At 37.5% G+C, this 25,381-nt stretch overlaps 1 protein-coding gene across 1 annotated transcript in view; it reads right to left on the reverse strand.

Moving 5' to 3' along the window:
* The window catches only part of LOC150100151 (integrin alpha-PS1-like), a 573,942-nt gene that overhangs the window by 230,910 nt on the left and 317,651 nt on the right, over window positions 1–25,381 (reverse strand). The window contains exon 17 of the mRNA XM_090402382.1: window positions 19,354–19,431. Coding sequence (XP_090258508.1) covers window positions 19,354–19,431 — 78 coding nt within the window. The remainder of the gene's footprint in view (window positions 1–19,353; window positions 19,432–25,381) is intronic.

Genomic DNA, 25,381 nt, shown 5'->3' on the forward strand with positions numbered 1-25,381 from the left:
TTGCAGAAACGAATAAACCAGTAGATTATACGGGAATTGTGGTTAATGAAGTGGTGGTGAGTAGTCTATTGCATAACCTCAATGTCAATACATCTGTGGGATTGGATGGTATACCAGCTCGTGTTGTACGAGAAGCAGCTAAAGAATTGTCAGTACCCTTGACCATTTTGTTTAATTTGAGTCTCGGGTCTGGGTTAGTCCCGAGGGGTTGGAAAGAGGGGAAAATAGTTCCACTGCATAAAGGTGGTTCCAAGACTGCTGTTGTAAATTACCGACCGATTAGCATATCAGGAATCATTGTCAAGGTCTTAGAGAAATTAGACAAGAAAAGAATACAGGATTGGATAGATGAAAATGGGATATTGTATGGGGGACAACATGGTTTTGTGAAGGGTAGATCATGCCTCAGTAACTTGCTCACGTTTTATAACACAGTGACAGCTGAACTGGATAGGGGTAATGGGTTTACAGTAATACTACTGGACCTTGCCAAGGCTTTTGATAGGATACCACATAGAACCCTAATCAGTAAACTGGAGCAGATGGGGATAGATATAGGGTTGGTGAGATGGATAGGAGGGTGGTTGAAGGAGAGATACCAGAGAGTGGTTTATTCAGGAGTGGAGTCTAAAAGACGGCTTGTGACTAGTGGTGTGCCACGGGGCTCTGTTCTTGGACCACTGCTTTTCAATTTGTTCATCAATGATATAGGAAAGGATATGAGAGGAAGTGTTCACTTGTTTGCTGATGATGCAAAGTTGGGTAGAGCAATTATGAGTGCACAGGATGTCAAACTTTTACAGGATGATTTGGATAGTTTGGAGGACTGGGCTAGGAAAAATGGATGTCAATTTAATGTGCCAAAGTGTAAGGTTATGCACTTTGGGGTGAAAAGAATAGCAGCAGTATATCGCATTGGTGGAACCGTACTCCAGGAGATTGATGAGGCCAGGGATTTGGGGGTGTTGGTGGATAGGGAATTGAAATTTAGGGGGCACATTGCAAAAGTGACTAAAGCAGCTCACCAAATCACTTGGCTTCTGAAAAATACTTTAACATGCAGAGACAAAGAAGTTGTTGTTCTTCTGTATCGAGCCTTGATAAGACCCCATCTGGACTACTGTGCCCAGTTATGGCACCAGGGTTTCTTCGTGATGGGGAGGAAGTGGAGAGGATTCAGAGACGAGTGACCAAGATGATAGCAGGTCTGTGCAATGAACCTCATGAGAATAGGTTGAAGATTTGTGGGTTGCAGAAATTGGTCGATAGGCCAAGGAGGGGTGATATGATTGAGACATTTAAATTACTGAAGGGTTTCTATAAGATTGATCCAGAAGATATTTTTGAAAATATGACTGGTGGTGGGAGGACCAGGGGCCATGAATGGAAGCTGGGCAAGAGCATGGTTGACAAGGGTGTTAGAGCTAGGTTTTTTACTTGGAGAGTAGTGAATGAAGGGAATAAGCTTCCAGAGTCTGTTGTGGGTGCTACGACCATGAATGAGTTCAAGGCAAGGTATGATAGACACTGTGTGAATGTCGAATAGTTGTTCTTGACATGATGTTAGGGCCTCCCTCGATGAGTCTGTCGACTCCTTGGAGTTGCCCGGAACAATAATAATAATAATAATATGTTATGTTATTAGACATCACAGGAATTACTGAGACATATAGCATTTAAGTTGAAAATAAATTTCTACAACTAGGGAATTACACAGCTGAAATGACCACAGAAGAACTTTGGGATTAAACCTAAATAATACTAATGGAAAATACAAAGTCAATGTTGCCCAAAAAATCCAGAATTAACACATCCTGGATATCAAATGAAACTTTGAAAGAAGTCAAAAAAATTCTGCATGAAAGATAAAAAAAAACTTTTTTCAACAACATATGCAGAGAAATTGATGATCGCTCAAATCAAAATGAAACCAAAGACCTATTTAGTAAACTAACGCTGTTGAATAGAAAATATAAACCAAAGTATTCATAACTGGTAATTAGTTTACGGAATTAACAATGCATATAAAGTATATTAATTAAAGGTAACTTTAATGAATAACTTCTATAATTCGGCAATGTCACATTGCCATCTTCGGGAACATAAAGATATGGTATGTGCACTCAGGAACTAACACAAAGCAAATGAGGAAGAAAGCAAGAAACTAATATTGTTCCTAAAGTCCTAATGCTGCCCTCTTGCGGGCTAATTTGGTAGTCTTGGCAGTTGGGCTGAAGTTCTCATAATGAAAGTCTCCCAAATTTGGAGCAGTTTCATGCACCCAAATTTGTTGAGGTTAGGAACGTTTTTTAGAGCTGCTGAAGATTCTTTGAATAATCTTTCGTATTTAAACTTGCTGCGATGGATTATTTTTGTTTTCTTCCAAAGACTGTAGTCAACACTGTAGTCAACCTCTCGTCAGCAGTTTTAAAGCCTGAAGCACTCACCGCACTTTCACGTGGTCACAATTTCGCCCTAGCTCCTAAAAGGATACCTGCTGAAGAAATCATGATCCAAATAGAGCGTGGAATTCGCAACCTGCCTAACCATATCGCCAACAACATGAGACTGGATGTAGTCGGTGTTCTCACTAAAGCCAAACCTCCGAAATCCAACTTATCCAAAAACGAATATACAGCCCTACAAGAATTGAAAAACAACAAAAAAATAGTAATAACCAAAGCTGATAAGGGAAGCGCCACTGTGGTACTCAATCAAAAAGACTACAAAGGTAAGCTAAATTCTTTAGTACGAGACCGTACTACTTACCTCCCCATTGAATATAATCCGACCAGCTCTCAGATAGAACTATCCACAGACTCCTTAAGAAAGTCACTTCTTGGCCTGTGGAAGTCACCAACAAACTTAAACCTTATAACTCTAGACCCCCCCGATTATATGGATTCCCAAAAATACATAAACAAAATGTGCCATTGCGTCCCATAGTGGATGGCATTGATTCCCCCACATATAAATTAGCCAAACATTTAGCCAAAACGCTCACACACTACACTGGCAACACACCATCACACATAAAAAACTCGGCCCACTTTAAAGCCAGTATAGAAAACCTCACACTCCAACACACTGACACAATGGTCAGTTTTGACGTCTCCTCCCTATTCACTAATGTCCCACTCAAAGAAACCCTTGAGCTTATCCAAGCCAAGTTTCCTCCCGATATCTCAGCCCTATTTCAGTTCACAATGAACTCAGGCTATTTCGTTTGGCAAGGAAAGTTCTACAAACAGATAGAGGGGACAGCCATGGGTTCACCACTTTCCCCACCCTTGGCCAATTTCTTTATGGAGACATTTGAAGAGAAAGCCTTAAACTCCGCCCCACAAAAACCCACTATTTGGCTTCGTTATGTGGATGATGTGTTTGCTATTTGGCCACATGGCTCAGACACACTTCACTCCTTCCTAACACACTTAAACAACCAACATCCCAGAGTCCAGTTCACCTTAGAAAAAGAGGAAAACAACACCCTCCCCTTCCTAGACACTTTAATCACCCACCAGCTTGATGGATCTTTGGTTTTCTCTGTTTACAGAAAACCCACCCACACTGGCAGATACATTCACCAGCAATCCCCCCCCCCCCCTCACAACAATATGGGGTGATAAAAACACTATATAACAGGGCAAAATTAATCTGCTCAGATGACAAGGCCCTGACTATTGAACTAAACCACATCCTCAACACTTTCTTAGCCAATGGCTATAACCCCAAAAAAATCCAAAAAATACTAAAACCTGTAAACCACAATCCCCTTCCCCCCCTCCACAATAAAGATTACACCAAGTCTATCACCATCCCCTACATCCAGGGCACCTCTGAAAAAATAACCAATATCCTCAAAAAATATGACCTTACTTCCTGTTATAGACCATATAAAAAGTTGGCATCCCTTATCCGCTCTACCAAAGACCAACCACTTCCCCTAGACCTACCTGGTGTATACCAGGTCCCTTGCAGCTGCAAATTGTCCTACTTTGGCCAAACAGGCAGAACAACTAATATCAGGATTTCAGAACACCAAGACTACATCCGGTTTCACCAGTACAGCCACTCTGGGCTGGCAGACCATGCCTTAGATACCCACCATAAAATTCGTTGGAAGAAAACAAAAATAATCCATCGCAGCAAGTTTAAATACGAAAGATTATTCAAAGAATCTTCAGCAGCTCTAAAAAACGTTCCTAACCTCAACAAATTTGGGTGCATGAAACTGCTCCAAATTTGGGAGACTTTCATTATGAGAACTTCAGCCCAACTGCCAAGACTACCAAATTAGCCCGCAAGAGGGCACCATTAGGACTTTAGGAACAATATTAGTTTCTTGCTTTCTTCCTCAATTGCTTTGTGTTAGTTCCTGAGTGCACATACCATATCTTTATGTTCCCGAAGATGGCAATATGACATTGCCGAAATATAGAAGTTATTCATTAAAGTTACCTTTAATGAATATACTTTATATGCGTTGTTAATTCCGTAAACTAATTACCAGTTATGTCTAACCAACGTATAAGTCTTACTTCTAGAATCAAAGTATTTAAGTATAGCTGATGTAAACAATTGCATTCTTACTGATCCAACAGACATCCTTAATAGGTGGAAAGAATACTGCTCAAATCTGTACAAAGATAATTCAGTCTCTCATTCAACAAAGAAAACACCAGACTTCCACAAGGAACCTTGCATTTTAAAAGAGGTTGAAGCTCTAAAAAAACTTAGGAAAGGGAAAACCCCAGGCTACAATGAAATACCAAGCAAACTTCTCGCATGTCTAAGACCCATAGGAATTGAAATCATCAGAAAAATTTGTAATAAAATCAGGGAGATAGGCAATTGGTCTGATAATTGGGTAAAATCCATTTTTATTCCAATACACAAAAAAAAAAGGTCGATGAATCCAATAATTATAGAACTATAGCCTTAATCTCACATGCATACAAAATTCTTCTCTATATTATTAAAGAAAGACTTAAACAATGTCAAGAAACAACTTCCTGTAGAACAGGCAGGTTTTAGAAAAGGACATGGGAACCAGAAATAAAAATTTATAATCTAAAGAACTTGGTTAAAAAGGCTCAAGAATTACACCAAGGACTGTGTCAGGTGGGAGGACTTGTGAAAAATACTAAGTAAAATAAGCATTCCAGAACACTTGACAAACTTTTTAAAACAACTCTATGAGAGGAATCTGGCTGGGATGAAGATGATGGAAAAACATCTCAGTGGCTCAACATCAAGAAAGGTGTGAGACAAGGATGCATTCTCTCTCCTGATCTATACTATCTTTAAGGAGAATGCATTAAGAGAAAGGCACTTAATGGACATGACAGTGGTTACTCAGTTGATGGCAAAAAGATAAATAATCTTACGTATGCTGACAATACCTTTCTTATTGCCAACAGCAAAGGAGAACTGGAGTTCCTCATTAAAAGAGTTGAATGGGAAAGCTTGAAATATGGTCTAAGAATTAATCTTGATAAAACAAAATACATGGCCATAGATGAAAATGACAATTTCACCCACAACATTAACTTCAAGAAGGTGGATGAATTCATTTACCTTACAGCTCTAATAAGCACCAAGAGTAGATGTCAATCAGAAATTAAAAGAAGAAATACCATGGCTAGGTCAGCAGTGGTGCAATTGCAGAAAATATGGAAAGACATAAACATTTCTATCAGCACTAAATTAAGACTGGTCAAAAGCTTGGTGTTTTCAATTTTCAGCACCATAAATGAAAATTCTCTGACACTCAGCAAGAAAGATATGGACAAGATAAACAGCTTCAAGATGTGGTGATGGAGAAGAATGTTGAGAGTCTCCTGGATGGACAAAAGATCTAATAATTACAACAACTAAAAACTAAGAGGTGGTTATGTGATATTGTAAATTAAAGTATTCTCAAATATTTTGTTCACGTTTCAAGACAGGGAAAATAACAACTTGGAAAAACTTATCACTCAGGGCCAAGTGGAAGGACAGAAAAAGAGGACGTCCAAGATCAAGATGGTTGGACCAGATTGAAAAGATCACCGGACTTACTTGGGAGTTGGCCACTGCTACAAGAAAAGACAGAAAGAAATGTAGAGACATTGTGGCTAGAGTCATGAGTCTTCAGACATGAGGAGGCCAAGCAAGAAGACAAGATTATAGAAAAAATTATGTGGATATATGCTTCAGCATATATCCACATAATTCAGCATATATATATATATATATATGATATATTTGATCCATGTGTTGTTTTGTTTCATTTTTGCAGATATTTTCATTTGTCAGCAGCTGCCTGTTCTCGAATTTCATTTTTGATGATTTTTTTACAACACGCATCCTTTAAGCCTCTTTTCTCCATAGTTCTCACAATGGTCTCTCAGTGGAGAAAGACCATTGGAAAACAGTAAGACAATAGGACTAAGTGGACTTACTGTTTTCCTTCTTCAAGGGAGTGACTAATTCATAATTCTCAACAGCCATCATTCTCTTATTTTCTGACACGTCCATATCATTTCAAGGCATCCATCATCACGGTGACAGGTTATTCAACTTACATTTCAGTTTGAATAATATACATTCATGAGACAGTCCATATGGGTGGTTCTCATACTTCATTTGAAATATATCATCTCTATGACTTCTAATTATTTCCTTTGTCTGTTAGTGAGGATCCAACACTCAAATCCATAGGTCATTATACTTCCTATAATCTGTTGATATAGCATGTTATTTTTCCTTGAGACCTTATGACTCCATAAAACACCATAAGGTGAATTTACATCTATAAATTGGATGTGTACTCGAGCATGATGGCATGTTTCATGAGAGAGAGAGAGAGAGTAACAACCAGTTTCTGAGAGAAAGAAGAAAACAAACAAACAAAAAAAAAAAAAAAAAAAACAGATAGATGTCAGTCTGTTATAAGACTGACATCTATCGTTGGTGATTTCAACATCAACAATTCAGACTGGTTTTACTTCTCCAACTTTACAGACCAAGCTAAAGAAGTTGAACTGTTTGCTATCAGCAATGATTTAACACACATTATTCAACAATCCACCAGAATTCTGGATAATCATCATCATTCTCCCAACACCATGGACCTCTTCTTAACCACCTCTCTCCATATACACCACTGATGTAAGCTCTCATCTTGGCAAGTCTGTTCATAGCACGGTCCATATCTCCTTTTATGCAGATCCATTCCCTGTTATTATCATCCTCATGTCCTGTGCATTACAACAGTATCATATTCTGGACTTCCATGCCTAGTTTCCCTGGTCTGATTATTTCTTCCATTCTTCTTATCTTTGTATCTGCTTTGATCTAATAACAGAAATTATCTTCACTGGGATGAGTGCGTTTATTCCCTACTCCATTCAAATCCTTCATCCCTATCCAAACCTTGATTTTCCCACAAATGTGCCAAAGCAGTCCAAGTCAAAAACTCTAGCCTCTCCCTCAGCTTACATTACAGTTGTAACAACTGCAAATATCAAGAAATCTAAAGCAGACATTGGAAGTGTCAAATGCACTAAGCTTGTCTCCTGACCAAATGGCAGTCAAGACCTGTGGTCTCTTGCCAAGGCCATGGGATGTAATCTCTGTCCTTCCATGTTTCCGCCTCTCTCACATCCTGATGGCATAATGGTAACATCTCGTAAAGTTAAGGCAGACCTCTTGACATCACTTTTTTCCTTACAACTCTCGTATAAACAACTGAAACAAATCTCCTCTCACCGTTCCACAAACTAACCGCAGTACACCTCCTCCAATTGTACTAAAAGCTTGTGCTTCAGAACTCACACCCATCTTGTATTGTCTCTTCAAGCTGTTATACTCAACTGGCATCCACCCAACTGCTCAGAAACAAGCTTTTATCCAGCCTGTTCCCAAAAAAGGGAAATAAAAATCAACTATCGAACTAATGCCCTGACCTCAATACTCTAAAAAATAATGGAAAAGATCATCAATAGCCAACTATTTCATTATTCAGACTCATCAATATCAATTCTGCCATTCACATTCTATAGCAGATCTCCTAGCCAACCCCACCCACAAGCTATGAAAAAGTTTTAAGAAACTCAAATGGTTGCTCTTGATATTTCTGATCGAGTCTGGCATCATTGCCTTCTTACCGAGCTACCATTTTATAGTATTCTTTCTCTCTGTGAATGGATTGCCAGCATTCCTCTCTCGCCATTTGTTGAAGGTCATGGTGGATGGTTCCCTTTCAGATTTTTCAATTAATCCTGGTGTACCTCTGGAGCCAGTGCTCTTGTCTACACTCCTCCTTCTATATATTAATGATCTTCTCTCTCTCTCTAATATCCAATCCTATTCTTAGCTTTGCTGATGATAGTACTGCTTTTTTTTTAATTTCAAAACCTTGTAGTGTTCAGTTAATTCAGCTTCAAGATCTTCTTTTAACCAATACCTGTAATACTGATTTCTTTGACATTCTCAAGTGGGGTGAAGACAACCTGGTGAAAATCATGACACCAAAATGCAATCCTTTCTCATCTCCTAGATGAAAGACCATGCCTCTTCTCCCTCACTTTTGACAATATTGTGCTCACCAACCAGGATTATTCTTCTCTCTTTCTGTTAAATTTCACATCTAACCTATCCTGGTATAAACACATCAGGTGTGAGTCTTCAGACTATGTGCTTATATGTGCTTCAGACCTGAGCCTTGGAGGTCTTGCCTCCAAGAAGTTTGGTATACTTTTTTTTTTTTGTCCAAAGCAGTAGTTCTCACCAAACTCTTGACACCTCAGAAACCAAACTTCTTTAAATATGCCCAACTTTAGAACACTATTCCCATATTTGTCAATTTATTTTTAACGGTTCTGATGAAAACACACATACTGATAAGAAAAGAATTACCATTTATTAACTTATTTGCTGATATTTTGCTGGTATTATATCCAGCATTTTCAGAGCACAAAAAGCTTGTCACAGTATGTGAAACAATCTGGTATAACAATGCGACTAGTTTAAACCAGTCCCACTGTTATACACCCCACAACTTCTTAACACACTTAAACAATCAACACTCCAGAATCCAGTTCACCTTGGAAAAGGAAAAAACAACAACAGTCTCCATTTCCTAGACACTGATTACATGTCAGCCTGATGGATCAGTGGCTTTCTCTGTTTAGAGAAAGCCAACACATACAGGTAGATACATTCACCAGCAATCACCCCCCCCCCCCTCTCTCAACAATATGGGATTGTAAAAATCCTATATAACAGGGCTAAATTAATCTGTTCAGATAGCAATGCCCTAACTAAACTTAACCATATCCTTAGCACCTTCTTAGCCAATGGCTACAACCCCCAAAAAATCCAGAAAACATTAAAACAGTTAAACCCCCCCCCCCATTCATAACAGAGATAATACTAAATCTATCCCCATTCCTTATATCTAGGGCACGTCTGAAAAGCTAACAAAAATCTTCAAAAAATATGACCTGACTACCTTTTACAAACCATATAAGAAATATTGGTATCCCTTATCCACTCCACCAAAGACCAGTCACTTCCACAAGACCTAGCTAGAGTATACCAGGTCCCTTGCATTTGTAAACTGTCATACTATGGCCAAACAGGCAGGACAGCTAATATCAGGATATCGGAACACAAAGACTACATCCGGTTTCACCAATACAGCCACTCAGGACTTGCTGACCATGCACTAGCCCACAACAGAATACAACCCCCAGTCGCTGGAAGAAAGCCACTTTACTACACCGCAGCAAATATAAGTTTGAAAGATTATTCCTGGAATCAGACTTAGCTCTAAAAATCTTCCCAAACCTCAACAATTTTGAGTGCATGAGACTGCCCCAAGTTTGGGAAGTTTGCATCTTAAGAACATCAGCCCAACAGCCAAGACAACCCAATTTAGCCCACTAGGGGGTACTTTTAGGACTCTAGGACCAACTTCAGTTGTCTTCTTCAGCCTTATTTGCTTAGTGTTAGTGCCTGCGTGCACATATCATAGTTTTATGTTCCCAGAAGTTGGCATTTTAACATTGCCGAAATATAGGAAAGTACTGATTAAAGTTTTTTAATTAATATTTTAGTATACCTCTGTCATTTCTTGAAAAATTTAAAGTCTTTTGTAACCAACATATAAGTTTATCTATGAGAATAATGGCTACTTTGTTGACACAACCACTGTTAATGATATAGCATCCGCTGATTACCTTATACTCCTAACCTCTACTAAAAAAAGGCTCGAAGGAACTCCTCAACGTCTTTGTTTGAGGTTTAAACACCAGTGTGACAAAGTCAAGTATGCTTTCTCATGTCCTCTCAGGGCTGAGAACTGAGTTTTCCCTACGTGGCATGTTCTTGTACTCTATCTCGGTTCTGGAGGAATGCAGATACTTCAGTGTTCTCTTCTCATCTCTCTGATAGGCCATTGTGCTTTCCAATCCACTCTAAGATCTTTTTTTTTTCTTCTCTCCATATAACTCTACTTAAACTTCAACAGAGGCTCTTCATTCTGAATTTTATCTTTTTTCCTAGCCTCTATCAAAGGTTAGTCCTAGGTAAAGACTGTTCGTGGTTATGTCTTCCTCACAACATGTCAATACCATTTTTCCATGCCTCTGCAAACCATGGAAGTTTTGAGATTCTATCATTGCAATGGTTAGTTCCAATCCATTACAACTTTATCCATTTATGTTGCATCATTTAGTTGATGGAGATGCATTACAAAAATCTAAGCATGTCCTCTCTCAGCATCAATAGATCAAGGATGAACTTGCTTCTTGCCTGGTTTTGAATATATAGATTTAATTAGGATTTAACTTAATTAATTTAATCTCTGCTGACTCAAGCTCATATAAACAGGGAAGAAGTGACAACAAGAACTGCAGAGCAAGCAGTCAGAGTATAGAAAATCTGGCTCATGCTGCTCAATGTTGTTTTCGAACACATGGAGTATGTGTCAGAAAACAGTGCAATAGTGAGAGTTATAGAAAATAAGTTTTAAGAACATAGGTTGGATAACAGCAGTAGAACCCTGCTATAGGACTAACATTGGATTAAGGAAGCCTGACCTTCTAGTAAAGAGAGGAGTTAGTTGTTATTGATGTGCAAGTTGTGGGTGCTGGACCAATCACTACCCTCAGTGGTGAGCTATGGAAATTTTAACAAAAGGCTCACATCGTCGAGCAAAAAAAAAAGGGGGGGCTAATTCTTATAGCCCTTATAATACTTATATTGCGACTTTGTAGAGCTTCTGAACAGATATGATAATTCCTGTAAGATAGATCCAGCATCATTAATGCTGGATCTTTTAAAAATTCCAAATTAAGAAGTTGGTTTAAAAAGCCCTTGTATTTATCGTTCGATGCAAAATACTTGCATAAAGCTGGGTAATTTCTCCACAAAGCAAGAGCCGTTTGTAAACTGCAAGCTGCCCATTATGGTCCAAACACATGGCCGATCTTTAAAATTTCGATATCAAGGCCTTTTGCAATCGTATTTAATTCTCGTTGATTTTTTGGTGATTGATGATAAAAAGCATATAATTTATTCATAAATATTTCAAAATGATTTATTTCTTTAATGTTTTTTTATCGAATCATCTAATGCTAATTGTAAACAATGAGCAATGCAATGCCAAATCACAATGCTGGGAAATCTTTGTAGAAGTTTGAATGCAACACCTGATTTGTTTCCTAACATTACACAAGCTCCATCAGAACAAAATGCAATGATATGATTTTTTAAATAGTTATCATAATATCCATATGAATTTAAAGTAGCAATTATAGTAGCATGTATACATTCCGCGGTGGTATTTTCTAGTTCTACAAGATTATTAAACAAGAAGACCAAGGGGTTCACAAATTTGAGAACAATTTATCAAAGGGATCGCGTGAGCCCCTTAAGCTCATCACTGACTACCCTCCATTATGAGAGAGGCTACTCTGCTGAAAACCAAGACTTGACACGACTACCTCAAGAAGAACACCATACTATACCAAAATTCATCTCTGCAAATGTATCTTTTAAAGGCATATGGCACAGCAGAGTTAATATGGAAATAATTGGACTCTCTCTCTCACAAGATGATTTCAAGATGCTCTCTTTGTTTGCCTTGCAAGGCAAAATGGCAGCATGAAGGACTTACCAAAGAATGGCTTCTCGAATCCCCAGGTCTGGAGATAGATATCACAGGATATTGTTGAGGCCTAGGCCTCTTCTGGTCTTACATGTGGGAATGTAGCACTGTTTCAGTGCAAAGTTTGAAAATAAAATATAAAAATAAAATAGGTGGAGGAGGTTCACATTAAAAAAAAAGCATAACCCACATCAATTTAACCGATATCATGCTCTTTTCCTAATCAATATATATATATATATATGCCGTTGCAACTAACAAATATTTTTTAACAAGCTCCCATGTACTACTCATCTTTCTTCCTTCAAATTCTTGATCTTTCCCCAACCTGGTTTCTAAGTCTATTATAACGCTACACTTGCCATATAATTTCTTTTCTCATTGATATTTATATGTCTATTGATTCTCCAGAAAATAATACATACAATAAACATTATTGTTTCTATATCTCATCTCATCTTCTTTATACCCTCTTTTACCTTGCGGCGTAGAGGGTCCATTGATCATCGGACCTCAATCCGTTTATAGGATAAGGTGGTCAGCCTTATGCCCCGGTATATCCTATGGCCTGTAGTGTTAAGTTCTCAAGGACAGCTTGCCTGCTTTGCAGGATGAAAAACCCCAGAATAAACTGAGGAAAAAAACCCTGCTGTCCACGCCCAAGACTGGCTAACTTGGCTATGGCTGAGGAAGGTCCTTCAGCTCCTCACGTCACCGACGGGAATCGAACCTAGGACACTCCTTCCCCAGGCATATGGTTGCGAAGCGCATAGCCACTAGGCTAACCGCGCGGACCTCTGTTTCTATATTAATAATCAAATTATAATGTGGCCAATACAAAAAGTGATTGACAAAGGTTAATAAAGGATAACAAATTTCCATTATGGATTGGTTATAATAATGAGTTATGCCATTCTTTAATACAAATAAAATTTATACCATGAGTATTATTTTTTTTCTAGTACCTATAATTGTTTACTTTAAAAAAAAGATAATATACACACATTAGCATCCACTTAATTCTTTATCAAATTCTATTCCTTATATTCATTTATCTTGGTTTCAGCAAAAAACAAATTTGTAAATTAAAAACAATAATTGTTTAATTAATAAACACTCACACACACACACACACAGTTACATACTTTAACTTGAAGAAAAAAATTGGACAAACAATAAAAATCTCCTTTGTTAATCATTTCAAAGGTTACAAATTATTCAGTTTTCTAGTATGTATATACTAACCCGAATCTTCTTTTGTACAGCCTTGTACACCTGAGGGAGAACCAAGGCTTAATAGGGGATGAGAATTTAGGATGGGGTGGTGAATAAATGTTTCTTAGCATTATCTATAGCAGTAACTGAGGTACACATGTCCTCAGATAAGTTCTTAGTAAATATTGGCAATATTATTAAATATACCTGGTGTTATTTTCTTTATTTTGACCGTGTTCTTTAGCAGTGACTATTATGACATGATATTATTTCAAAAGTGTTCATTATGCCACCAATGTGTATGAGAACAATGGTAACAAAGACATCAATGTTGAATGATATTTATGTGCAGGATTTAGTGTGATGTAGCGTGCATTTAATGTATTCGTTGCAGAGAGTGAATGATTTGTGATACAAGAGAAAAAATGGAGAGAATGTTTGTCAGAAATGTCTCGTGAGTGAATGCAATACATGCGAGTCATGACGAGTGCGGAAGAATGAAGTGACTGATTTTGGTCATATAAAGCAAGAGCGTGGGTGAAAGTAATACTGTCGATGATGAGATGCCAGTGTGGAAAGAAACTGCACGTTTATGCGAACTCCTTCACATGACAAAGCGTGAGCTTGAGCAACTGGAGAAACGGTTGGCATGTGGTACTGCAGAATGGAGAAAGTTAGAAAGAGTGAACGGGAAAAACATAAAAGCGAGACATCTTCAGTGAAAGTCACTGATGAAGTCTCGTTGACAGTCGAAATATTGTCCAACGCATTAAAATTAGTTTTAATGCGTTGGACATATTCCGTTCTTAGTGCTGTCAATACTCCATAAAAAGTTCAAACATGATGTCCTCCCAGCACTTAAGCTTTAACACACAGGTAATAGAGATGGGAGTGGTGTTGGACAGAAATGATGTCCAGTAGCTTTGGCTAGAAGCCAGAAGACAGGTCTGCTATTTGGGCAGAATGAAGTTTCCTGCTTTTGGATCACTCAAAATCAGTTTTCAGTGTGGTGATGATTTTCTTGCAGCTGTAGTGTAGGCGGTATAGGAAGAAGTAGTTTTGGTTGCAAGTCAGTTGTGGTATACCTGACTTCTTTTGTACAGCCTTGGCACACCTGAGGGAGAACCAAGGCTTAAATAGGAGATGAGAATTTAGGATGGGGTGGTGAATAAATGTTTCCATGCTGATGATCATTATTTCAGTGATTCCTTCTGCACAGAGATTTGGCTCAGGCAGCTGGAAACAGAAATCTGACAATGGAAATGAGGCCTAGAAGTGCGACAATTGTCCAACTTGGCTTTCTGGTAATGCCATACAATGTATGGATGTGAGTGATTGGATATGCGTTGGTCCATGGGATTATCTGGTATTCTGATGGTCAAGTGGACGATTTGAGTGAGCATTTGTGATTTCAAAAGTCACAGCCTCTCTACCTGCTTGATCTGTACAAAGATTCCTTCAGCTCTTTGTTATATTCCATGATTTCTCAACTAATTGTCATAAAGTGAAAATCTGATCCTGACAGCCTCTATTTGGCCTGAATCCAGCTTGTTCTTCACCAAGTATTTCTTCCACAATCCTTCTCAACTGTTTCTCAAGTATACTTGCATAAATCTTACCAGGAACACTCAGTAGGGAAATACCTCTATAATTCTCACATTCACTTTTATTTCCCTTTTTATATATAGGTAATATTAGAGCTCTACTCCAATCATCAGGAATTTGTCCCTTTGTCCAGGCTTTCTGAACTATACAGTGCAGCCACTGTAAGACTTTTATATCATCATACTTCAGCATTTCTGGTCGAATATCATCTACTCCTGCTGCCTTTCCACATTTCAAACCTTAGATGGCTTTTTCTACTTAAAGTATGGATATGTATTCCTGCCTGTATGTCGGCTGAGTGTTTTTTTAACACTCTGCTATCACTGCTTGTTTCGTTTAGTAATTTTTCAAAGTAATTACTCCACACTTCAAGGATATCTTTCTCTCCTGTTTTCATGTCACCTTTATCATCTCTAATTCCTTTTACAGCACTCTTTCCTCCATTTTTAAGCTTCTTCAACAACCTCCAGAATATCTTACCACCTTCTTGATATTTATTTTCTATGTTCTTCCCAAAGTCCTCCCATGACTTTTGTTTGACTAGTTTTACACAGTTTCACTTTCTTACATTTGTCTCTATATTCTCTAAGAGCACAAGCTTGCCAGGAACGTTTGATATGCTTTCTTGTTTTCCTTCACTGCCTCTTTATCTTCCTGCGTCCACCATGGAGTTCTGATTTTTTTATCCTTGCAGACAACCTCACCACATGCCCTCTCTGGCTGAATCAATCAGGGTTTTCTTCAAGGCTTGCCACTGAATCTCCAAGGTTTGGTTCCTGTTCTCAAACTCTTTCATTTTTTCTTCAGTCTAGTTTTTCTTTAGTCTACAGTTCACATCTGGGAGCTTCTCAACTTTTATTTGCTTTAAAACTTTCTTACATGTTATTCTTTTCAATATGAAATTCGATTTAATTCTGCTCAAGACTAAATAGTGATCACTTCCAATTTCAAATCCTCTGTACACTCTGATGTCCTGTACCAGGGAGAAAACATCACTATCAACAATAACAAGTCAATGAGACTTTTCTTATTCCTTTTCTCTTCTCTCCATGTGAATTTGTGCACCTTTTTATGTTGGAACATTCTGTTAGTAATAACCAGTCCATGTCCTGAGCAGAAATCCAACAGATATTTGCCATTATTATTAGCTTTGCTCTTTTCTCCAAATTTTCCCAAACTATTTTTGTATGTCTAATAATCATTTCCTATTCTGCTATTAAATCCCCATCAAGGACCAACTTTTCCTTTTTCATTGTGTCAGTTGCTTTCTCTAAAGGCTCTATGGAACTTCTGTGGGACCATAGGCACAAATAAGTCTCATTGTCCAGTTCCCCATTCTGATATTTATCCACATCACTCTATCCGAGACTGCCTGCCATTCAAGAAGATTAGCCCCGTATTTAGTGTTGAATACTATAGCTACTACTTTTCCTTGATTGTCATTGCCTGAATATAACATTTTGTATTTATTGCTCAGAAAGATCTCACTAGTTTTTGTCTTTTTTGTTTCAGTCACCCCTATTATGTCGATCTGGTACTTATCTAATTCCTCAGGTAGCTCCATTTCTTTGCCATTCAGGCTTCTTATGTTGATAGTACCGATCTTGAACTCTGGTGATATTGAGTTGGGGTGGGTTTTAGGATTTGTTCCAGTTGCTGACTTTTCGCTGTTTGCTCTGATTCCCCGGTTAAACAACGGGGGTCTTGTTTAACCAGATGGCGCCCCAGCTGGCATGAAAAATGTCATATTGTATCATAATTTTTTATTTTGGTTTAAGCCAATAAAGAATATAATTTGGTCGACTAAATCCCAAATCGCCAGCCCATCCTCATTCATTCAGTAATCAGGTGGATACCTAACAGGATGCACCATGAGAAGATGAGGATTGGACATTTGGTCAGAAGCCCTGATTGGTTCTCCGCATTCCTTTAAAGGCTATATGGAGATCTCCTCTTAGTTATATAACTTTGAGCCTTAAGCACCCTTTGCAGCACATGGGAATGGATATGAACTGGTGAAGTGGATGAGAGGGTGATTGATGGAGTGATACCAGATAGTAGTATATTCTGGAGTATTCCTGACTGTATGCCTGTTGAGTGTTTTTTACCACTGTGCTATCACTGCTTGTTTCATTTAGCAATTTTTCGAAGTAATTACTCCATACTTCCAGGATATCTTTTTCTCCTGTTTTCACGTCACCTTTATCATCTCTTACTCCTTTTACAGCACTCTTTCCTCCATTTCTAAGCTTCTTCAACAATCTCCAGAATATCTTACCACCTCCTTGATATTTATTTCCTATGTTCTTGCCAAAGTCCTCCCATGACTTTTGTTTAGCTAGTTTTACATAGTGTTTCGCTTTCTTACATTTGTCTCTGTATTCTCTAAGAGCAAAAGCTGACTTATTTGCCAGGAACTTTTGATATGATTTCTTCTTTTCCTTCACTGCCTCTTTAACTTTCTGTGTCCAACATGGAGTTCTGATTTTTCTACCCTTGCAGATGACTTCACCACATACCTCTCTATCTGAATCAATCAGGGTTTTCTTCAAGGCTTGCCAATGAATCTCCAAGGTTTGGTTCCTGTTCTCAAACTCTTTCAATTTTTCTTCAATAATCTTTGTATATGTTAGTCTACAGTTCACATCTGAGAGCTGCTCAACTTTTATTCGCTTTAAAACTTTCTTACATGTTATTCATTTCAATATGAAATTCAATTTTATCCTGCTGAAGACTAAATAGTGATCACTTCCAATTTCAAATCCTCTGTACACTATGGTGTCCTGCACCAGTGGAAAAACATCACTATCAACAATAACATAGTCAATGAGACTTTTCTTATTCTTTGCCTCTTCTCTTCATGTGAATTTGTACACATTTTTATGTTGGAACATGGTGTTAGTAATAAGCAGTACATGTCCTGAGCAGAAATCCAAAAAGGTATTTGCCATTATTATTAGCTTTGCTCTTTTCTCCAAATTTTACCAAAATATTTTTGTATGTCTGACAATCATTTCCTACTCTGGTATTTAGATCCCCAACAAGGACCAACTTTTCCTTTTTCATTGTATCAGTTGCTTTCTCTAAAGCATCAAAAATTTCCTCCACTTCTACCTTAGTAGAACCTTCTGTGGGATCACAGGCACAAATAAGTCTCATTGTCCAATTCCCAATTCTGATATTTTTCCACATCACTCTACTTGAGACCTGCCATTCCAGAACATTAGCCTCATATTTTGTGTTGAATACTATGGCTACTCCTTCTTTTTCATTATTGTCATTGCCTGAATATAACATCTTGTATTTATTGCTCAGATAGATCTCACCTTCTTATAATAATAAACAATGTATTTTTATTATAAAAAATAACTAGTATAAATTAATTGATTTAAAAAAATTTTCCTTGAGTGACAGTCTCTCTAAAATATTTATACTTATACATGCTTCAGTGAACTTTGTTATCCAATATCTGATAAACCAAAAATTATGACTGGATTCTGGATTAAATTCACACTTAGAGATGACATCGAATAATCAAAAAAAGACAAGACTGACAGAATCAATGCAAGTAAATCTACAGCAGTTAATGAAACATTTACTGAATATAATATGGAGTCTTGAACAAAATAACAAATTTTTACATTAATAACGCTATTTGATTTTCAAATCATCTACACAAATTACAAAGCATGCTAAACTAAACTCACTATTGAAAATGGGATAGGATCCACTTCAGATTATAGGATATGCTGAATTATTTTGAGTTTTAATTAACCAGGATTTAATGCATATAACAGATTCTCTACTTTTGGTATTTCAGAATAATGTAAGCACAAATTAATAAATTAATGATAATTATTGAAGATTTTGACAATATGTTTTAGAAAAGCAGCATAATTTTCAGTTGCAAATTTTCAGTTTGCAATGCAAATCAGTGAGGAACTGAGATGTGCTTTGGAAGCAATAGAAGCCATATTGCTTCTATATCACTTGCATATCAAAATATGTGACCATGTCTATGTAGAAAAGTGATGAGTGAATAAAGATTCCCAAAAACTATACATGAAAAAAAAAAAAAAAAAAAAAAAAAAATGGGGGGGGGGGGGGGACTATACAAGAGAAAAAAGTTTTTCTTATTAAATTTACTTGGACAGTTATTTTGTGAGAAGTATACAGCTAAATGCAAAAAATTAAGGTTTCAGTGATAATATATCACAAAAATGTGCAAGTGCCATAAATTTCATGTTTTTTTCTTCTTCTTATAGAATATGTGCTCAAATACAAAATGTAGTTAGATAGATTAAAATAATGCTTACATTGTTTCTGAATGCATGCATTTATTTTTCAGCATGAAATAACTGAGATCAACACACCTCTCCTACTGTCAATGGATTTCCTAGCTCGCACTTCAGTACCGTACCATTGGGAATGCATTCAACTTGATCGCCTTTCTGTTGGAGATAAAATATTTAATTAAAATTCATGAATCTGAAAAGATGAAAATTTAATTTAAAAATATATATATATATAGATAGATTTTATTATCATTATGTAACACCTCCAGGGAGTCCAAAGACTCATCGAAGGAGAGTGTGACAACAGCATCGAACAACTGACCCCTTCCAACTACTAACCACGCTCAAACTTGCTTAACTTTTTGCATGAGCCATTAGTAGCAGAGGCTCTACCAATTGACCAATCTTATATTAGGGTGTGCTGGAAAGTTATGATAATCACCATGAAGGAAGCGAGATAAAGCCATGTAACTTATACATTCCGCAAGAAGTGTTATACACTTGTAACAATGCTGTATCATTTGCAATCCTCTGAGAAAAAAGTCTTTCCCTTGTCGCACAAGTCCTCAGCTGCAGAAAGAACTTCATCATCTGTAATAAATTTTGTTCCTTTCAAGTGTTTCTTTAAATTTGGGAATAGGAAATAGTCAGATGGGGCCGGGTCTGGTGAATAGGGTGGGTAAAGCAGACATTAAAAACCCAAATTGTGTACTGTCTGTTGGGTTTCATCAGCAGTGTAAGCAGGTAAGTTGTCCTGCAAAAGCAACATGCCACTGCTCAATTTCCCACAGCATTTTTCCTTCAGTACCTCCTTCACTTCCTTCAGAGCTGTTGAATAAACTGCTGCTATAATAATTTCACCTTTTTTGAGGTACTTGGTAAGGATTACACCATCCAAATCCAAGAAAATAGCAAGAACCTTCCGTGCTGACTTTTGGATTCGGAACTCCTTTAGAAATGGAGAACCTTTATGTCCCCACTCCATGGTTAAATGGCTCCAAAACGACTTCTCAAAATGACTCAAAATCCCTTGAGATGACAGCCTAAGTCCTCTCTTTTTGGTCAGCATTCAAACATTTGGGGACCCACTTTACAGAGAGCTTCTGCATGTCCAGATGTTGATGGATAATCACCCAACTGATTCCCTGGATATTTCCAGTGTCTTTTCAATGTTTTTGGCTGGTATTCGTCTATCAACAAGGATCATGGCATCTGCATCGATGTTTTCAGGTGTGATTGCTGTGGAAGGTCTTCCTGACCTGTTCAGTGGAGACACAAATGGCTAAAAAAGTTCCAAATCCAAAAGGCAGCAGGGAAGGTTCTTGCTATTGTGGAAGGTCTTCTTGACCAAAAACTGGACATCTGTTGTCTCAGGATGCACAGTTTTAACTTGGCCACCCATCTAGCAACTACTGGATATGCTGGGACACAGTCTCCTAAAGTTTCACATAAAGTTTGGTGAATCTCAGTTGTAGATGTTTCGTGCAGCACAAAAAACTTGATGGCAAGAACCACTGTGTGTCTTCAAATTTCTTCAAAACCTCTGAAATGTCTTCTTATATATATATATCCTAAAAGAAAAAGAACAAATTATTACAATTTGATGAAACATGGGGGTTAAAGGGTTTTAAGGTGTGATTGTGGTTATATCAGTTGCTTTAATATAATTTTTGTTCTAGGTATTATTATTATCATTATGTAACACCTCCAGGGAGTCCAAAGACTCATTGAAGGAGACTGTGCCAACAGCATCGAACAATGAACCTCTTCCAACTACTAACCACACTCAAACTTGCTTAACTTTTTGCATGAGCCATTAGTAGCAGAACCAGAACTTTTCATCTCCCCCCCCCCTTATAGATATATCATTATGAGAAAAACAATGTGTTTTGTTGTTATCTTCTATTAGCCCTTATGGCAAGTGCACCATATATTTTCAATGCATAGTGTTCAGGATACAGCTAAGAAGTACCTCAGCTCAATAAGAAGAATAGAGACCCATGGATATCAGATTCAACATGGGATCTAATCAAAAGAAGATGGTTGGAAAAACAAAGAGACAGGGACTGAAGAATATGAGGGTGGTCTGAAAAGTTCTTGGCCTTGACCATAGATGGCAACACTATTGGCAAGATAATTCTTTTCTAAGTTGGTACATCTACCATAAGCATCCATGTGAAATTGCAAGTCATTCTATCAAGTAGAATGACTTGCAAGTTTGTTTTATATAGCTGTCTGAAGCAAAAGTGTTGTTTGTATCCCTTAAAATGGATAAAATTGAGTATTGTGCAGTTATAAAATTCTTTGTTAAAGAAGGTTTAATGCAAAAGAAATTCATTCAAAGCTTATAAAAGTTTATGGGCACTCTTTTCCTTTGTTTTCAACAATTAAGAAATGGGCTGTGTCAAATTTAAACATGGCTGTACCAGCCTTGAAGATGATCCATGTGAAGGACGTCCAAAAAGTGCAACAACACCAGAAATCATTGATCAAGTGCATGATATGGTATTGGATGACAGGCGAGTCAAAATGCATGAAATTGCTGTGCCGTGCTTGCTCACAGCAGATCAAAAATGAACTCGCATGAAAATCTCTGAATAGTGCTTGGAGTGTTTTAACAAGAATAAAACTGATTTTGTGCATTGATTTATTACTATGGATGAGACTTGGACTCACCATTACACATCAGAATCCAAACAGCAGTCAAAACAGTAGACAGAAGCCATTGTTCAGCACCCCAAAGAAGACAAAGTCGGTTCCATCGGCAGAAAAGGTTATGGCATCGTTGTTTTGGGATGCTAAAGGCATTTTGTTTATTATTATCTTGGAAAGGGTAAAACAATAACAGGGGAATATTATTCTAATCTTAACAGGACTAGATGAAAAAATTCATGAGAAAAGACCCGTTTGCAGAAGAAAAAAATCATGTTTCATCAGGACAATGCAATACACCTGCCCACAAAGGTGTTTTGGCAATGGGAAAAATTAAGGGATCTGCACTATGAATTGTTGGAACATCCACTCCATTCCCCAGATTTGGCTCCCTCTGACTTCTATCTTTTCCCAAAACTAAAACTCTTGCTCGCTGGTCAGCGTTTTTCTTTGAATCAAGAGGGTGATTGGCTGTAGAGGAGTATTTCACAGATCTTACTGAGAACCACTACAGGATGGGATAATGGCACTGGAGCATCTCTGGAATAAATGTATTAATCTTAAGGGAGATCAATTTGAAAACTCAGTTAAATCCACTCAGTTATACAGCTTTGATCCTTAAGCACACCTTATAGTATATATCATACTTGTGTAAATGATACCATGCAATATGTAGAAGGAAGACAAGTGGAAGTGAAATGATGTATTGATTGGGTTAAATGTTAAGAAGGCTATGGGAATGGATTACACATGACCATGTATTTTTAAGGAATGTGCACAACAGTTAAAGTCTTGTGGTGGGTAGGGTTCCTACGGAATGGAAAGAACTACCACTGAGCAAGCATGGTTCTAGGATAGAAGTTTTCAATTATAGACTAGTCTGGCAATATACAGACAGTCAAGGTGTCAGAGAAATTTGTTAGGAATAAGATACAGGACTGGGTTGATGGACATTGTGTTCTTTATGATGGTTAGCATGGATTTGTAAAAGGTAGGTCTTGTCTTTAGCAATTTTCTTGCATTTTATGATAAGGTAACAAAGTCTCAAAAAAGGAAGGTGACAGTGGCATGTCCTGGAGTTCTGTTGTTGGGTCCCTGCTGTTTAACTTGTTCGTAAGTAAATGATGTATCATGTGGATTGACTGTGAATCTTCAGTTGTTTGCTGATGATGCAAAGTTGGGAAGAATTATAAGTAGCACTGATGATGTTAATTCCCTTCAGGAAGATTTAAATTAAATAGACTTTTGACTTGGACAAAGGAGTCGGGTTGTAGTTTTAATATCAGCGAAAGGAGTTGAATTTTGGAGTGCAGAAATATAAGGCTGTGTACTATATCAATGTTATAGTGCACAGCTGTACTGTAGGAAGTGGAAAAGATCAGAGATTTGGCAGGGTTAACAGTGGACTCATACTCCATCATCGGTCTAAGTATACAATTGTTTAATGCCCACAGAGCAGCCCACTCTGATTTCTTGCCCCTCTATACTGATAGTTCAAGAACTGATACCTCTGTTGGGTTTTGCTGCTGTTTCTTGACATTACTATCTCTAACCAGATCCCACCTGATTGCAGTAATTACACAGCAGAGTTGCATGCCATTCAGCTTGCACTTGTGCATGTAAAAGAAAACCGCTACCAAAAGTGTGTAATTTATACAGACTCATGAAGCTCTTTACAGGTTATCTCCTCTCCTATGCATAATCCACATCCAGTGCTGTGCGAGGTGTTACACCTGTTGTACAAAACAAAAACCCTTCATTTTGATATTCAGATGTGCTGGATTCAATGCCATATTATAATAAAGGGAAATGAAACTGCAGCTGAAGCTTCTAGATCAACTCATACGTTTTCAATGTACTGTTTCACAGTACCATATACAGACTACAGGCACTTTATAAGATCAAAACTAACTTCCCAATGGCAGGTATCATGGTAGGATGCATCGATAAACAAATTGCATGACATTAAGCCTGAAATCTAAGCATTGGCATTCTAGTCAACACAGAAAAAGAAGAGTAAAAGATATTCTTTATTCTTGCTAGGTTCTGCATAGGTCACAGTCATCTTACATATTCTTATTTACTGAGGGCTGATGACCCACTCGTGTTATAGATGCAACAAGCATCTTACTATTTGTCATATTCTGGTGGGGGTGCTGGTACATACATATTATTTACATGAGACAGGAATGAAATTTTTATCTATCTAACCAAGCCATATATACTCAGACAGATGTTATCAGACTCATACAAACTGCATGTTTTAACATTTTAAAAGAATTAATTTGTACAAACACATTTGACTGTAATTTCATTTATACATAGATACTGCATTGCTTAACTTAATTTTTATACACACATATTATTTACTAATTTATCTTTGGCTATTTATGCACTGCTGTAACCTTTGCTAGGATGCAGTATGACCTTTGCTGTTCCTGTGCCAATAAGTCATAAACCAATCAACCAATCCTTTTATGTCCCAACCCATCTTTACTTATTGAATTGACTACCCTATTCAATATTTTTGCTTGAAATTCTGCACTTGTTGGTCATTCTCATACTCACTCACTAACCTGATGGGTGCCTTCACATACCCATTCACCTGCATTCACTATAATTGCTTAGGTTTTCCTGAATTTGCACTTCAGCGCATCTTTGGTGAACAAAGCTCTCTCTCAATACCTAACACCAAAACCATTTAGATCCATCAGCATTATAAATATCCGTCTTCTTCCCATCAAACACAGGCCATATGTCCACAAACTCTGCATCTTTCCTTCTGCACAACCGCATATTGATTCATTTGCTATCAGCACCCTCCTCCTCAATTCACTCCTATCATAGCGTGGCAGAAGACTTACAATCTTCACCTTCTTGCTCTTCATTTTGCTTCATTCAACAACTCCTTCACATCCTCTCTCATAGAATACTTCTCACCCCCTCAGATTATTAGTGCCAAAAAAGACAATTAGTTTTCTTTTGCATTCGGATGGTATGGCTAATAGCATTATTTTTTGAGCCAGGGAAACATGATTTTGCTATACTTTTGTTTAGTACTCCTCTGATCATAGAGTCCCCATACATAATTTTCTCCTTACCTTGCTTTTCTCACTTGTTGACATGATCTCAATCTTTACCTCAGACCACCTGCTTTTTTCTCCTCTTAGCTCTGCCAATTTCTTGCTGCTTCTTCAACTTTTTGATTTTGCACTTTGTCCTGTGAAGAATACCATGTAGGCATGCTATTTCCTTATTTAGGTCTATTCCATTCTCCTGTATTTTCACTACCACATGTTCAATATTAATTCAGTCATTAATATTTACTAACATTCACTTTATTCTCACCACTGACATAACTGGCATTCAATGTCAAAACACTTAATACACACTTATTTCACTCCCCTTCCATAAATACTTAAATTTTCACGATGAATGCATTTCACACACTCTG

Source organism: Typopeltis vanoorti, chromosome 13 (assembly GCF_054136105.1).
Source record: "Typopeltis vanoorti isolate ZY-2024b chromosome 13, IOZ_Tvanoo_1.0, whole genome shotgun sequence".
Lineage (NCBI taxonomy): Eukaryota > Metazoa > Arthropoda > Arachnida > Uropygi > Thelyphonidae > Typopeltis > Typopeltis vanoorti.